The 16,541-nt window shown below is 40.1% G+C and overlaps 1 protein-coding gene across 1 annotated transcript; it reads left to right on the top strand.

Annotated features, from left to right (window-relative positions):
- The first annotated feature begins 55 nt into the window (after positions 1-55).
- gldc (glycine dehydrogenase (decarboxylating)) lies at positions 56-16,191 on the top strand. Its single transcript, XM_077562286.1, has 25 exons — positions 56-1,712; positions 1,789-1,867; positions 5,314-5,449; positions 6,134-6,298; positions 6,394-6,471; positions 6,551-6,698; positions 6,915-7,111; positions 7,264-7,360; positions 7,436-7,541; positions 7,919-8,058; positions 8,345-8,425; positions 8,515-8,612; positions 9,400-9,484; positions 9,561-9,602; positions 9,699-9,841; positions 9,991-10,066; positions 11,893-12,018; positions 12,832-12,981; positions 13,264-13,376; positions 13,526-13,667; positions 13,744-13,855; positions 14,561-14,656; positions 14,953-15,125; positions 15,217-15,297; positions 15,411-16,191. Exons 1-25 carry the CDS (start codon positions 1,422-1,424, stop codon positions 15,549-15,551), a joined length of 3,096 nt encoding a protein of 1,031 aa, XP_077418412.1. The 5' UTR covers positions 56-1,421; the 3' UTR covers positions 15,552-16,191.
- Positions 16,192-16,541: the final 350 nt, after the last annotated feature.

The raw sequence follows: 16,541 nt of genomic DNA, 5'->3' as shown, positions 1-16,541 counted from the left end.
TCTCGGTGCTGAATTCCTTTATAATGTCATCGATCCAAAATTGCGTCGTCCAAGGTCATGTGACTTTTGTTTTGTTTTAACTGTGTTTTAGGTGACGCCGTGACGGTCCTACTTTCACTCCGAGACCATTGCAAACCTATCAATCTATACCGATTTTTGTGGTTATTTTCAACAATTATTACAAAATATTTCATACCATTAGTAGGCCATTTGAATGGACTTTACACTGAAGTATGGATAATTTCGCTCTTCTCCAAAGTCACCTTGTAACCTGGAATGTTACTTTATTAAGTACAGCTTGTAGTCTGGAAAGTTACCATGAGTCTCTGAGATATCAAATAATGTCATCTTCTAGGTCATTATTTTTTTTTTTTAAATAATTGACCCACCTGGTACCACTTTATATCAGGATCTCGTCTGATTATTTCAGGCTCAAATTCCCGACATAAAAAGCTCAATCTATTAATAAAAGAGAATGTGAATAAAATCTGTCTATTGGCGCTTATTTTTGCTCGAGGTTTATGGTACAGAGTTTTGATCCAATTAATAAATGAAAGGCCAAGTCCAAATGTGGCCAATAGACAGAAATTCTGGATAAAATCCATCCTCCCACTAGCAATCTGCCTGCTTGTAACAAGTCCAGAACTTCCTCCATTTCTTTTTTACCAAAATGGTGATTCAAGACTATTTTGTTCTTCTTGGTTGAGGTTTGGCAGTTTAATTATTATGGATGAAAAGGTGTCAATGATTTTCAGGTTTTCCGCTGGTTCTGATTTGTTCAAATGTGTACTGAACTCTTTGAATAAGCCAATACTCTCTCTTGAGTTATTTGAGGTACAAATAAGTTTAAGTTTGAATTAAATTAGTACTATTTTCTTAGTTGCCAAGACAGGACTTTAGTGACTTTTTCTCCCAGTATCACTGCTGACTTCCTGTTTATTTTCAGGCGTGATTTTTTTGTTTAGTATGTTTTTTTTGTGGTATGATAGTCATACTGCTAATTCTCATGTTAAACTGGCTTTGGGTGCTGAAAGGGGGGGGGGCAGATTGATAGTGCTATGGAGACAAATTCTGAGGGATCACTTTAAATCAAGATGGCTTTGTAAGGCTTTTTGCATAATACTCAAAAATTACGAAATCTTATGTAGCTAAGTGAAACTTACTGACTCTTTGACAACAAAGAGGCGAATTTTGGTAAATCACGTGAGGAAGTTGAGCAGCTGTTTAACTTGGGCCGTCGTGACGTCACTCTCCCTCGGCGCTGTGATTGGTTCGCTTTTGTGCAACTGTGTGCACTTGTATAAACTCTGAAGTAGTCCAGCAGAACCAGCGGTAGCAGCAGCAGCAACAGCAGCAGCTCTCCTGCGGGGATCGCGTCACACTCTGCCAGCCTTTTCCAACTTTTTGTTCCAAAACAAAAGATGCAACGCTGCGCCAAGTCGTGGGGCATCTTCTCCGCCAAAGCGGCGGGGGTGGTGGGGGCGGCCAACCGCACTTGCGCGGCCGGCGGCGGGCGCGTGATGTGGAGAGCCACCGGCCGCCGGAGCTCCGGGCCGGGGGCGTCCCTGGCAACGCGGGGCATCCGGACCTCGGCGGCCGTGTGCTCTCGGCGTATCGAGCGGATCTTACCCCGGCACGACGACTTCGCCGAGCGGCACATCGGGCCAGGTGAGCGGGAGAAGCGCGACATGCTGGACGCGCTCGGACTGGAGGTAAATAAAACAAAGACAAACTACTATCGCACTTCTTCTTCATGTCCATTTCACATGTATTGTTTTTTGTTTTTAGTCCATCGAGCAGCTGATTGAGAACACGGTGCCGTCGTCCATCCGTATGAGGCAGAGCATGAAGCTGGACGACCCCGTGTGTAAGTTGACATCTTTATCACGCATTTTCTCCCACATGCTTGCGCTTGAACATATTTGGAGTGTATTCTGATCAGAACAATGATGATGAGGCTCATGGTAAGGCGAGTGCAAAGTTTCTCGCCCAGGTCGCAAGTCCAGTTCAATCTGGTTCCAGCGGTCACATTACATCACAGCCGAGGGGGCTCCTAATAAGGTGACAAGGATGGATGCAATCTGCCCCATTCTTATGGTCTTCTTGTCACAATGCACACTGACACAAATTGCTACTTCAAAAACAGCAACATTTGAGCCCATTTTAAAGCAGTTAAAAAACAGGAGACCTTCCAATCTTTACAAAGATACTGATAATAATAATAATAAGTAATGCCTTTTTTTTTGTCATATTGGAATTATTTTAGTTAAACCTTCCTCTTTATGTTGTGTGTGTTGGCTTAAAAATAATTTGCACAAAAATATTTTACAATGTACAGTTGGTTTTATTTGACTGATTTATTGTAATTATATTTGAGTTTGCTGACTAAAGATACAGTGGAAAAAAAATCATATAAATATATAAAATTCTAATGTGAATATTTTTATGACAACGTTCAAGTCATTCGTGTTTCTCGTCTCAAATATATATTTGCAGCAGAGGTGTCAAGAAACCAAATAGTCAATATCAATCAATACAATTTGGATTTCTCCTTGGGAATAAAATCTGTAGAATAAATAAATGAAAAGGGAAATACCTTTTTTATTTTTTGTATCTACTTTAGGGTGTGAAGTTCAAATATTTTAAAAAGTAATATATACATCCTGTTCCATGACAAAGAACACCATATCTAAAATAAATATTTAAAAAAAAAAATGAGTATCAGTATTTTCTTTGCAAGGATAAAAACTAAATTGTACATATTTCAGTAAAAATATTTGAAGGAGTATGAGTGCCATTTGAAACACATTCTCATCACAATTACAAGACATAATGGCATTATCAAATGTTGGTTCTCTTTATCGACTATTACTCAAATGTCTCGGTCTGAGAAAGTGGTGTCAGGGCATCCCTACATCAAACGAGAATAAACAAACAAGAACAAATGTTTTTATATAATACTGTATGTACTGTACACTGGTTGGCCTCGTTTTGTTATTAAAGAATTCACAACGGCAGCAGCCGCAATAATGCTGTGAAACAAGTCAAAATAATCTGTATTTTGCTGATTTTAATCCCTGATGTGAAATTTGCGTTAAATACCGCAGTCATTATGTTGACTTTTCACACTGAGTTTCATTGCTTTGAAGTGGTCTTTATTTATTAAAATAATTGTCTCATTGGCTGTTTACAGTGTATTGTAATGACCTTTTTGTTTGCGCAATTCCGTTCTTAATAACTCACCACCATCCAAGCTTGATGATTTACTAATGAGCTCGCACGAGTGCTGACGCAAGTAGTATTTTTTTATATAGACCATAAATACAAAAGCGGGAATGATTAACTAAGTTTGTCGGAGTCACCTGGCGCTCTATTGGTCGGGACCGGGAGGCTCGGTGCACGCGTTTTCTGCCGCTTCAGCTTTTCTGAGGCTTTGCAAGAAAATACCAGCAAAGGGGACAACAATGGGAGGTCCTGCATGGATCTGAATCAGTTTTTTTTTTTTTTTGCTCCCCCCAAGTAGGATTACAGTTGTACATGTTGTATTGATGGTTTCTATTACTGGAATTTGAGTGGCAAGGAGGAATTCTACATTTTCATTGATGTCTCTCTGACAAAATAAAACCTATAAAATAAAAATTTTCTAAATATCCCAACTGGAATTCACATGGAAATTTACCAGAAACTTTCCAGGAATTTTACCCCAAATTTTCCACAGATGCATTTTTATTTGTAGAATACTTGACGTTGAATCAACTGCCTGAATCAACTGAACTTGCCTTTCCCCAGTAGTAGTTGAGATGGGGCGCCATTGTCCCATTCCTCGGCGTTGCTAGGCAACCAAAGGAATCTCAGCGGTTGCTTTGGCACAGCTCTCATTAATGGGGAGGGGGAGATAGAAGCATGCTGTATGGATTCAGCTCTTTGGATGTTTGCAAACAAAATATGTCCTCGTTTCTTCTCTCTCCGTCGCCTACGCTCTAATCTGCTTCTGCCTTCTTTTTTTTTTTTTTTTTTTTTTTTAAATCCTGTTTGTTCCGCAGCTCCCAGTGCTGCTCATTGAAATAATTTGGCATTAAGCAGACGAGTGGTGCGGCGTGACAGCCACGTGGTGACTCTGATAAACAAAAGTGGATCAAACTAGCGAGAGGGCAGACGGTTTTAAAAGTTTCTACTAAAAGGGTTCATCTTGGGTCGCTGTGGTAAATAGGCTGATGTCATACCATGCAAGTCAGTTGTATTCAATTATCCTCTGCTGGCCAATCAGCAGGCAGCAGTTTTTTTTTTTTTTTCTCCGCTCTACTCTACTATCTTTGTGACCAGCACCTCAACCGAAATAATCCGGGTGCCTTTACAATGCATCGTCGCGAACCGTACCGATTGGTTCGAAAACAGATCTTCTGGTATATTCAGAGCGATGGGCCCGCAACCCTTTTTGCGCCACAAATCGGTCAGGCAAAAAAAATATTTGACCATGTTCAATGGGAGACTACGACAGTCGCAGTAGACTGGATTTATGTCTGCGTAATCTTGTTTTGGTCAACATCTCCCGCCGCTTCACATAGACAGGCTGTAGAAATGGAAGCAAAGGAACCCCTGAACATTCAGCTTCGATTTTAATCCAGGCTTTGTCTTTTAATGCTGGAGCTGCTTGATCTCCATGTGCCCAAGCGGTATTGAAGGCAAAAATTCTCTCATTTGCGAGCCGGTCGTCGAGTTTTGTGCGTGACAATCATCTCTTTTGATAAAGAAGTAGGACTGCAAATATTGTCCTTTTCAAAGCACCTTTTTGTTTTGTCATCTATCATCATTTGTCCTTTTCTAAGAGGCTTATGGGTTTACTTTTTACTAGCGTAGGATATCACGTGGCTGAGACAAGTGGTTTAATGGCTGCAGAGGCATAAGCAGATGCACCTGAGGTTCAACGTGAAACTTTTTGTCTTTATTCTCTTGTGTGGCGCGGTACAAAATGTTGGTTTGGGAGGGCTGCTTTAGTGTATTTCCAATGGTCTGTTAAAGCTGTGTGAAATGCCAAAGCTTCTGTTGCCACCTTGATGTGCCGATTTTGTAGAATCTCTGCGTGAAAGGGCCCCGACTGAACCTTCTGCTTGGTCGCAACGATGACTTCTGCAATCTTGAGGCCCATTTAGAACAGCTTGTTAAATCTGCTTTGTCTGTTCTTTCTTGGTTGCTGTTCTGAATAATCATCTTGTACTCTCAGCATCCCTGCTTATTACCAGATTAATTTCCCACCTTGAGATCTTTCCCTTCACTTTTCTTTGATGGTCTACATCTGTGCTGGGAATGTTCCAGGTGAGAACGAAGTGTTGGAGTCGCTGCACAAGATCGCGACTAAGAACAAGGTGTGGCGTTCCTACATTGGCATGGGCTACTACAACTGTTCCATGCCGCCGCCCATCCAGCGGAACCTCCTGGAGAATGCCGGCTGGTGAGTTGGAGAACTCAAGTAACCTCTGAAGATCCGCTGACTGACCACAAGCTTTTTGGTTGCTGGTTTTAATGTGTTCCGGGCGACAGGAAGCCACTATGTGACTTGAGTTTTACTTCCACTCGTGGCAATATGGGTCAATCGATATCGTCAGCTTGACTGCAATGAACAATTACAAATATTTTTTGGTTTGTTATTTAATAACAACAAAAAATTAAGATAACCAAAATCGGAATGTTTAAAAAAAGTTAAATTCTCACTATCATTAACTCTTTGACTGCCAAAAACGTTATATAACGTTTAGTAAAATCATATGGAGGAGTGCCAAAGACGTTAAAAGACGTTTTTTTTAAAACAGAGGTGAAACTAACCATTTTCTATTGTTGATTACTGAAAAACGGAATAAGGTAGAAACAAACTTTTTTTTTCTGATGAAAGATGAGAGTCCAATCTTTCATTTGGTAGTATGTGTGTTTCCATAGTCCAAACACATAATTTTCTGTGGACCTTGAAAGATCAGTCAAAAATGCTTAAATTGGCTGGCACCCACGGCATCCCTTTTCTGAAAACGTCTGGCAGTCAGAGTTAAAAAAAAAAAGAAGAAAAAAAGGTCTACATCCCCTAAGTAGACCCTCCTTTATTTTAAATGGTGCCCTCTTGCCCCTCGATATTTCTCAACCTCAGGGTGACTCAGTATACACCCTACCAGCCCGAGGTGTCCCAAGGCCGCCTGGAATCTCTCCTAAACTACCAAACCATGATCTGCGACATCACAGGCCTGCCCATGGCCAACGCCTCGCTGCTGGACGAGGGGACAGCCGCCGCCGAGGCCATGCAGCTCTGCCACAGGTATGAAGAAATGCCATAGCAGTACCACACGGTAGGCAAGGAAGAGATCCTGAGACTGCATAACTGTCCTGGGTTTCCTCGCGTTCTTCTCCCAGACAGAACAAAAGAAGAATCTTCTACATCGACTCTCGCTGTCACCCTCAGACCATTGCGGTGGTGCAGACCAGAGCCAAGTAGGGACACATGCAAATTACTGTCAACAGTCGTAAAATGGTGTATCCTACATTGGCACCCCGTTTGACTCTGTTCCAGCTACATTGGCGTGAAGACGGTGCTGAAGCTGCCTCACGAGATGGACTTCAGCCAGAAAGACATCAGCGGCGTTCTGTTCCAGTACCCCGACACTGACGGCAGGGTGGAGGACTTCACGAACCTCGTGGACCGGGCGCACAAGGGAGGGGTAAGACATCCCCGTTGAAAATGTCAATAAAGTGTTAGGGTTTGAAGTAGCAGCATGGTGGACGAGTTGTTAATGCGTCTGCCTTGCAGGTTAGAGGTCCTGGTTTTGAATCTGTGTCGAGTTTGATAGTTCTCAATTCTTGAGTAGGTTCTTGAGCATGTCGTTCAATGCGCTGTTGTTTTCAGTTTCCCACAGAAATTGATGAATGTTTTCTAGGCCCTGGCTTGCTGCGCAACAGATCTTCTGGCACTGTGCGTCCTGCGTCCCCCTGGCGAGTTTGGTGTGGACATTGCGCTGGGAAGCTCCCAGAGGTTCGGGGTTCCCCTGTGCTACGGGGGTCCTCACGCTGCATTCTTCTCTGTCAAAGAGAATTTGGTCCGAATGATGCCCGGCAGAATGGTTGGCGTTACCAGGTAGGACACTGAGACTCGTCTGTTGTGAATTTCGCCGTTTAGCTCCTCAATAGAGAACAGCAAGTTGTGCTTAATTCAAAAGTTTGGAGTTGGTCACCGTGCAGTAGATTTCAGCCAAAAGTGCATGTTGAAGTTAAAGGTTGATATTTTAGAGATGCTGCGGGAAAGGAAGTGTTTCGGCTTGCACTGCAGACCAGGGAGCAGCACATCCGCAGAGACAAAGCCACCAGCAACATCTGCACAGCTCAGGTAGGACCTCAAACGACAAATGTCTTGCAGAAATGTCTCATTGTGTCCTAATTGGGATCATTTCCCACCAATCAGGCTCTGCTAGCCAACATGGCTGCCATGTTTGCACTCTACCATGGTCCACAAGGACTCAAACACATCGCTGAGAGGACGCACAACGCCACTCTTATCCTGGCCGAGGGTAAGGTCCTCGCACCATCCCAGCAAATACTCGATGATTAACTCTTTGACTGCCAAAAACGTTAAATAACGTTTAGTAAAATCCTATGGAGGAGTGCCAAAGACTTTAAAAGACGTTTTTTTTCAAAACAGGTGAAACTAACCATTTTCTATTGTTGATTACTCAAAAACGGAATAAGGTAGAAACAAACTTTTTTTTCTGATGGAAGATGAGAGTCCAATCTTTTTTTGGCAGTATGTGCGTTTCCATAGTCCAAACACATAATTTTCTATGGACCTTGAAAGATCAGTCAAAATGCTTAAAATCGGCTGGCACCCACGGCATCCCTTTTCTGAAAACGTCTGGCAGTCAAAGAGTTAAGTCATGGTATGGTGCAGGTCTGAAGAGAGCAGGACACCGGCTGCACAGTGAGATGTTCTTCGACACACTGAAAATCACCTGCGGGGTGGCGGCCAAGGACATCTTGGAGAGAGCTGCGCAGAGGAACATAAACCTCAGGGTCTTTGCTGACGGAGTGGTGAGTACTTCCTGCACTTTGGCTATTTTGAGTCTCGCGTCATCAGTCTTTCATCCATTTTTTTTTAGTTTGATCTCTGTCAGTCAGTAAACTGGAATCATTTCCCCTTTTTCTCCCTGAAAATAATGTCATGTCTTCAATTGGTCCTCAAAAAGTGGGAAGACTCCAGAGGAAGTGACTTGATTGAGGGGCAGCACTAAGACTGGTCTTGGGATACTAGGGTCTCACCCTTGAGTCCGTGTGTGTCAATTATGATCCCAGACGCCTCTTCCTTGTCTCATTCCAGTTGGGCGTATCGCTGGACGAGACGGTGACCGAAAGGGACCTGGACGACTTGCTCTGGGTCTTTGGCTGTGAATCCTCTGCCGTATGTTGCCACCAACCCTTATTGTCTACCCGTCCCATTTTGTTGCGTTGTGTTAATTTCAGCGATGGGGTGCTCCATTTTATTTGTAGGAGCTTATCGCTGAGAAGATGGGTGAGCGGATAAAGGGCATCATGGGAAGTCCTTTCAAGAGGACCAGCAAGTACCTGGCGCACCAGGTTTTCAACAGGTGGAAAATTAACTTGTGACATCAACTAGTATTCCATGTTTTGTTGGTCCTCTTGAGTGTTTTGAAGCTAACCGTAATAGCTGCTAAGGAGAATCTATATCATTCTTTGAATAATTTTTAGTAGCTCAGGTAGTGTGTTTTTAATTCTTTGTCATGTCAAAGAACTACCATTCAATGCTAAGCTATGATGAGATAACGTACATACATTATCCTACAATATTTGTTGTTCCTCGAGTGATAGCCGCTAACATAATGGGACCTAGCATTTCATGCTAACTATATATTACTTGATATAGTGGTTATCCAACAAGATTTGCTGTTTTGAGTGGCGGCCGCCAATGTGTTTACTTTTATCAGTCTTGTCCTCTGAAGTAGCATTCCATGCTAACCTGAACAACAAATCTAACAAGATTTCTTGGTTGAAGTTGACAAAAGTTAGCCACTAAAGTGAACTTTTGTCAGTCTTGTCCTCTGAAGTAGCATTCCATGCTAACCTGAACAACAAATCTAACAAGATTTCTTGGTTGAAGTTGACAAAAGTTAGCCACTAAAGTGAACTTTTGTCAGTCTTGTTAACTGTCAACGTTTAGCAGCTCAAGCAGTGAGTTTTTTTTTTTTTTTGTTCGTTCGCAACTTTTATCTTTACTGGGGCCATAAATAATCCAGTCATGGGCCTCTAATATCTTTGAGTAACTCGGGTTGTGACACAATATCACGCCCAGTCAGCCTTTTCCACTAATGTTAGCATTAGCATGTCGCTAACCATTCTGCTTTGGGTTACCCTCAGTTACCACTCGGAGACAAACATTGTACGCTATATGAAGCGCTTGGAGAACAAAGACATCTCGCTGGTGCACAGCATGATCCCGCTGGTGAGAACTCATCACAGCACCACTTTCAGAAATGACTACTAAATATAAAAATGTAATAATAACGGGGACTGTTTAGGGTTCTTGCACCATGAAGCTGAACAGCTCCTCAGAGCTCATGGTGAGTCACTTTTCTCCAACCAAATGCCCATTTCATGTTTTTAAAAGCTATGTATTTCTTTTAGCTCGCTAAAATGTAACATTTGCTTGCTTTTAGCCAATCACGTGGCGGGAGTTTGCCAACATTCACCCGTTCGTGCCTCTGGATCAGGCCGAGGGCTATCAGAAGCTCTTCTGGCAGCTGGAGAAGGACCTCTGTGAGGTCACGGGCTATGACAAGATCTCCTTTCAGCCAAACAGGTGAGCCCAGATCGCATCAAATTACAACTCTTTAAAAGACACACTTTTCAATTCCACTGTGATGCATCATATTTATATGTCCATTCATAATGTTGTAGGCGTAGCAAATGTGATTGATTAGAATGTGAATTGTGTCTTTCCTGTTGCAGTGGCGCTCAGGGAGAATATGCCGGGCTGGCAGCTATTAAGGCCTACCTCAACTCAAAGGGGGAGACTTCAAGAAGCGTAAGTGATGCACAAAAACAACAATGTCATCATGCTGTATTTGCACTGAAGTCAATGAGGATTGCTGTGAATGATGCGCTTTAGCAATAATGCTTAACAATATGTTTATTATTGTGCTTGCGCAAATGTCTGTATTTAATTTATGACTTTATTCTTGCACGTTGTTTTTGTAGACTTTTTTTAAATAACGACTGCAAATTAATTCTCGTACCTACTACAACTTCTTCTACCATGTTTTTTTTCTCACTAAAAGTGCACATTTTTCCACGCAACATTACAACTTTTTTTTTTTTTAAATCATAATTATTGCATCAACATTATTCTTGAACATATAACGACCTTTTTTTTTTTTAACCTTATGATTTTTTTCTCATATAATTCTGACTTTTTTCACTTTAGGCCCTCAATTAACTTTATTCTCTTAACATTACAACATTTTCTCTTAATATTACAATTTGTTACTCATAATCTTACGATTTACAGTCCAATGTTAGAATTGGGGTCACTTTTTTTGTCCTTTCTGTTTGTGAGTGAGTAACTGAGAAGCGTAATCTTTATCACTCCCATTTCTTGTCCACACAATGGGACACTGACATCACAGTTCAAAATGTTCGCTGATTGGCCACCACTTGAGAACAAGTTGTAGATAAGACGTCCCCTGAGATTAAAGAACGGGCTGACTGTACTTTTTGCACATGTATTCTCATGCGTCTTTTTTTCATGTTTATAATGGTATGTGTATGCGTCTTAGATAGGGGGGCCGGTCTTGGAAAAAGTCAAAGTCCAAATTGACAAGATTCCATATTTGGTGTTTATGTTTTGCCACTGTGTGTTATTTGTGGACATTGCCCAACCTGCGGGTCTAAGTGCCCCGGATTTGTTGTGCAATGTCAGGAGTGTCACCCTAATAAGGCAGCAGATCAATTAGTGACCAGCAGGACGCTTAAACACTCAGGTCACACAAAAAATCATTACGGTCACTGCTGAAGGATGTTTTTCCATGCTGCAATCCATCAATAATATATAAAATTTTAATCTAATACATGTTTGTACAGTGTGCACCAAAATTTTTATTTGGAAAAATATTTACTTGGTTAATTTACAGTATATACATTACTGCAGTTATTATACATGTATTTACAAAATATGAATTAAGAACAAAAAAACATACTATATGCTGTCTGAAATTTTAGTTTAGAAAAAGATGTTTATAAAAAACTATATTTTTTTTTTACATCTGACATATCTAGACTTATCAAACAAAAAAGACTGATTTAAGTATTTATTTATTTTGTGTGTATATATATATATATATATATATTTTTTTTTTTTTTAACATTTGTTAGTTTTTATAATGACTTGGCTAAAAGACTGAAAACCCTGATTTAGATTGTCAAATTTATTGAATTTGTGACATCTAATTTGTATAAATGCATTATTATGTACATTATATTATTATTTCTTTAATTAATTACATTTACATTGGTGTTGTAAGAATGAAAAAAAAATTCTGTAAATACAAATGGGGGAAAATGTTTTAATGAATGTCTTTTTTTGTGTAGTTAATTAAAAACACAGATTGTTTTTAGCTTTTAAAATAATTATTATTATTTTTAAATCTGGAATGGAACAAACCACAAACTACCGGTAATAATAATAAAACTACCCTCCATGGTGAGGGTTTAAAAATAGTGATTGGCCCTGGCTTTATGATTACAAGTAATGAAGCCCTGTCTCAAAGTGTTGGACTAGACGGCCCCCTGCTAGTTCTTGAAATGGCTTCTTGATGCAATTATTGACGAGATGTCTTTGTGTGTGCATCGCAGGTGTGTTTGATCCCCAAGTCTGCACACGGCACAAACCCGGCCAGTGCTCAGATGGCGGGCATGAAGGTTCAAGTGGTGGAAGTGGACAAAGACGGCAACATCGACCTGGCTCACCTCAAAGGACTGGTACAACGTCTTTTTAAATTCTAATTTTTTGATTATAAAAAAAAAAAAAAAAAGTTACTCGTTAAAAAAAAAGAAGTTTTTTTTAATTTCTTTTTTATTTTATTAAAAAAAAATTAAAACAGTTTTCCAATACATAACGTTAATGTTGGGTAATTCCTGCCTACTCAAAAGTCGTTCCAGGCATTCCTCTGCTTTGGAATCTATGAGACAGAGCAAAAGGCTTTCTAAAAGAAATGTAGTGCTTTGGTGCCATCTTGTGGTAATTATAAGCCTTTTTAGCATTTTTTTTTCAACTACTGTATTACTAGTTCTTCCTACTTTCATTTTTATTTCCAGCATGTTCATTACAATTTTTTAATGTTAAAGTTAATCACTCAAGCACTAAAAAAAATATTTTATTATTATTATTATTGGCCTTAAAATATTTCCCTCATTGAATAAAATAAGTAAATAATGCACCTTCAGGTCTGCCTCAAATGACCAAATGTGCTTTGTTTAATTATCTTTAAATAATGTGTTACCATTCTAAATTTAAATTGACATGTTTAAGTTTTTCCAATGTTTTTCTTAATTTTTCTCATCATAATTCACTTAAAATTACCAAATGTGTTTTATGATTTGTTATAATTCTAAATTTAGATTCACATTTCTTAAGCTTTCTAGCAAAAATAATGCCAACATTTTACTCTACGTTCTCCATAAATAATGCACTTTAAATAATTAATAAATTAAAAAACTATTTTTTTTTAAGTATATCATTCATTATAAGCTTAAAAAAAAAAAAAAATTGACAAACTGTCTCATGCCTTCAAGGTGGACAAGCACAAGGCCAACCTGGCGGCCATGATGATCACGTACCCGTCAACGTTCGGCGTGTTTGAGGAGCAAATCCAGGACGTGTGCGAGCTCATCCACCGCGCCGGCGGCCAGGTGTACCTTGACGGCGCCAACATGAACGCCCAGGTACGCGTGCGTGCTGTGCTGTCTGTTATCTGCTGGTAAATCGATTATCGTTGAGCCGCTTGCTCATGCCAGGTTATTTCGCCAGTTTTCAAAATAGCAGCTGTTGCTCAACCTGATACCTTTTTGTCTTGAGTTGTGAGCAAAATTTGTAAGTTATTACTACTTGGGCATCCGTGAACAACTCTTCAAAAAAAATAAAAATAAAAAAGAAGTCACGGGGAATAGTCACGTGATGTCCGGATCTCTACTGCACAAGTGAAAGTAGCACTAGTAATGTTACAGGTGGGCCTATGTCGACCTGGCGATTACGGCTCCGACGTGTCGCACCTCAACCTGCACAAGACCTTCTGCATCCCGCACGGAGGCGGAGGACCCGGCATGGGTCCCATTGGAGTGTAAGTCCCACTGGACTAATACCAATAGTACTAATATGCCTCTATGGAAAAGCGTTTGACCATTCCTTGCTAGCCAGTTTACAATCCATATACTAGTCTGTTTAGCAGTTAGCATTAGCATTAACAAGCTGCGGTTTTGCCCCGAGCAGAAAATCTCACCTGGCGCCGTTCTTGCCGAGCCACCCGGTGGTCTCCATGCAATCGGTCAACAGCAGCAGCTCCCTGGGCACCATCAGTGCCGCGCCGTGGGGATCCAGCGCCATCTTGCCCATCTCCTGGGCCTACATCAAGGTTGGTATCCCCCCAAAAAAAACAAAACGTATAGTATCATATTCGTATTCGACTAAATGTATTTTTTGAACGACAGATGATGGGCGCCAAGGGTCTGGTTCATGCCACAGAGATCGCCATCCTCAATGCCAACTACATGGCCAAGAGGTTGGAGGGCCACTACAAGATCCTCTATAGAGGAGCCAAAGGTATGTTCAAGCCAATAGCTAATCTTGTCCTGTGGTTTTTCTTTTTTTAGCACAAAAAAAGGTTGTGCTTTACCTTGACTAGTTTCGCACAATTGTTAAAAAAGAAAAAACACAGGACGATATAGATTTGTAGACGAGATGAATTATTTTTAGCCATAATAGGTAATCTGCCTAGAAACTGATGATGCTGACTCAAAGGCAGGGGCCAAGCACTGCTTAATTCCATGGATGTTTTACTGTTAATTATGCTTGTTAAATAACATTTTGGGGGAAAAAATGCTAAATTCCATAGCTGATGCCCACATAATATGCAAATGCTTGTAGATGTCACAAGATGGCGCCAAAGCAATATTTTTTTAAATGATAGAAAGCTTTTTTAATTGCATTATTTAAAAAAATATATTTTGTTTACAGTTTAGTAACCAGTCTTTTTTGATGAGGCGGGGCTAAAAGAAAAAGTCATAGTTTTAATGAACAATGATTTTTGTCACTTTTAAACCTTAAGAATATATTTGAAGTATGAATAAACTAAATACAATATTAAAATGTATGTAGTGGAATATTCTAATCATTTTATTTTAAAATTGCATCGCATACATTGAAAGTAATTTGATTACCCCAAAAATATTTTTTTTGTTTTTACACATAAGTTACAAAAATGCAGGCCATAAAGACGTGTATTTGTGTGTGTGTGTGCATGACCAGGCTTTGTGGCCCATGAGTTCATTTTGGATGTGAGGCCCTTCAAGAAATCGGCCAACGTGGAGGCCGTGGACGTGGCCAAGAGGCTCCAGGATTACGGTCAGTTCACGTCTCACCTTTTACCTCCCTGGGGGCTACTTTTTACATTTTTAGTTTTTTTGTTAGGGCTGTCTTCATTTCAAAGCTGAATTTAAAATAGGAAATGCAACAAGAACAGTTTTGTTTACTTCCAGCGGAAGAAAGATATAGCCAAAGTTGATAGTTTCATTTTTAATTGTAATTAATTGATTTAAAGTTAATTTTAGCTAGCAAACTAAAGGCTAAGCTTTGTGATGGTTTTTAAATACGATTGTATAAATGTGTAATTAAAATCTGAACTTTTAATTTTTTTCTAGGGTTTCACGCACCCACCATGTCATGGCCTGTGTCGGGTACGCTGATGATTGAGCCAACAGAATCAGAGGACAAAGCAGAGATGGATCGCTTCTGTGACGCCCTATTGGGCATCCGGCAGGAGATCGCCGACATTGAGGAGGGCAGAATGGATTCTCGCGTCAACCCACTCAAGGTTTTTGTTGCCACCAGAGTTAAAAATAAATAAATAAAATTCCACCAACTATGGAAATCCGTCCGACCCCTGAGCTTTGTTCGTCTTCCAGATGTCGCCTCACTCGCTGGCCTGCATCTCGTCCTCCACCTGGGACAGACCTTACTCCAGAGAGTTTGCCGCTTTCCCTTTGGTGAGTGTCCTACGCTGCGATACATTTACTGTTTCATTCTTGTGGAATTAATCTTAATAAGCATATTAGCTGGAATTAGCCAAAACAGAACTGAACTGTTTTGTCCCGCATAGCCTTTCATTCGGCCCGAGACTAAATTCTGGCCGACCATCTCACGGATCGACGATATCTACGGCGACCAGAACCTGATGTGCACCTGCCCCCCCATGGAGGTCTACGAATCCCCCTACGAGGAGAAGAGGGCCTCCTCGTAGGGCTTTTGTCTCAGTCCCGATGTCCACGCCTGAGCATTTGATGTACAATTCTCAAAAAAGACTTGAAAAAGATCTCGAAAGAACCTGTTAAAGTCTACAAATCATAATTCACATTTATTGCATCATATTTTCCGATTAATTTACTCGGGCATTGGGACTGAAGCCTACATGATTTTTTTTTTTGTGTGTTTCATTTATATACTGTAAGTAGACTGTAATGTGGGTTGTTACCAACTCTTTCAATGGACCAAAAGGTGCAACTTGCTTTTTTCTTAAAACAAATAAATTAATTGCACCATAACAGAACTTTCCAGTATTTCTCAAAAACACGGAAAAATATTCCTTGTGCCTCAATTTATGCTGCCTTGACACCACCCCATTTGTTTTTAATATATGTCCATGTAGTATTGTCAATGTTATTGTTTGTTCTTGATGTTGATTTTAAAGATTTATTTTCCCCGTTGTATTTTCTGTAGTAGATTTTTTTTTTTCATATTTACTGCCGTCTCCCCTCAAGATGTTTTACCTTAATTTAACTGGACTCAGTCACATGCTCGATGGTTTACTTTCTAACCAATCTGTGTTTTTTTTTTGTCTTTGCTAAGAAAACCAAATAATTAAACAAGACCCTTGTTTAAAATGTGTGGTAGATTTTATTTTTACAGTGGTGCCTTGAGATACGAGTGACCCTACTTAAGTGTTTTTCAAGATAAGAGCTATAATCCACGAAGTACTTTTTAAAAGGTAACTCTTATTTGCAATTATTAACCATATAGCCTCCATTAGCTTAATGCTAACATACAATGAGAAACGCTATAGGCACACGGGCTATCTAATATTAGCATCTACGTGGCAGTATTGTTAAGCAACTGGTGCCTGAACACAAACCATGCAGAAACAAATGAAGGCAGATGATATAACAGACTTACATTCTTTATCCTCTGTGATAACTCCCTAATATGAATACCATACTATATGAAGCCAATAGAT

The sequence above is a fragment of the Vanacampus margaritifer genome, chromosome 3 (assembly GCF_051991255.1).
Source record: "Vanacampus margaritifer isolate UIUO_Vmar chromosome 3, RoL_Vmar_1.0, whole genome shotgun sequence".
Taxonomy (NCBI): Eukaryota; Metazoa; Chordata; class Actinopteri; order Syngnathiformes; family Syngnathidae; genus Vanacampus; species Vanacampus margaritifer.
This window is presented reverse-complemented; position numbering and strand designations above follow the sequence as displayed.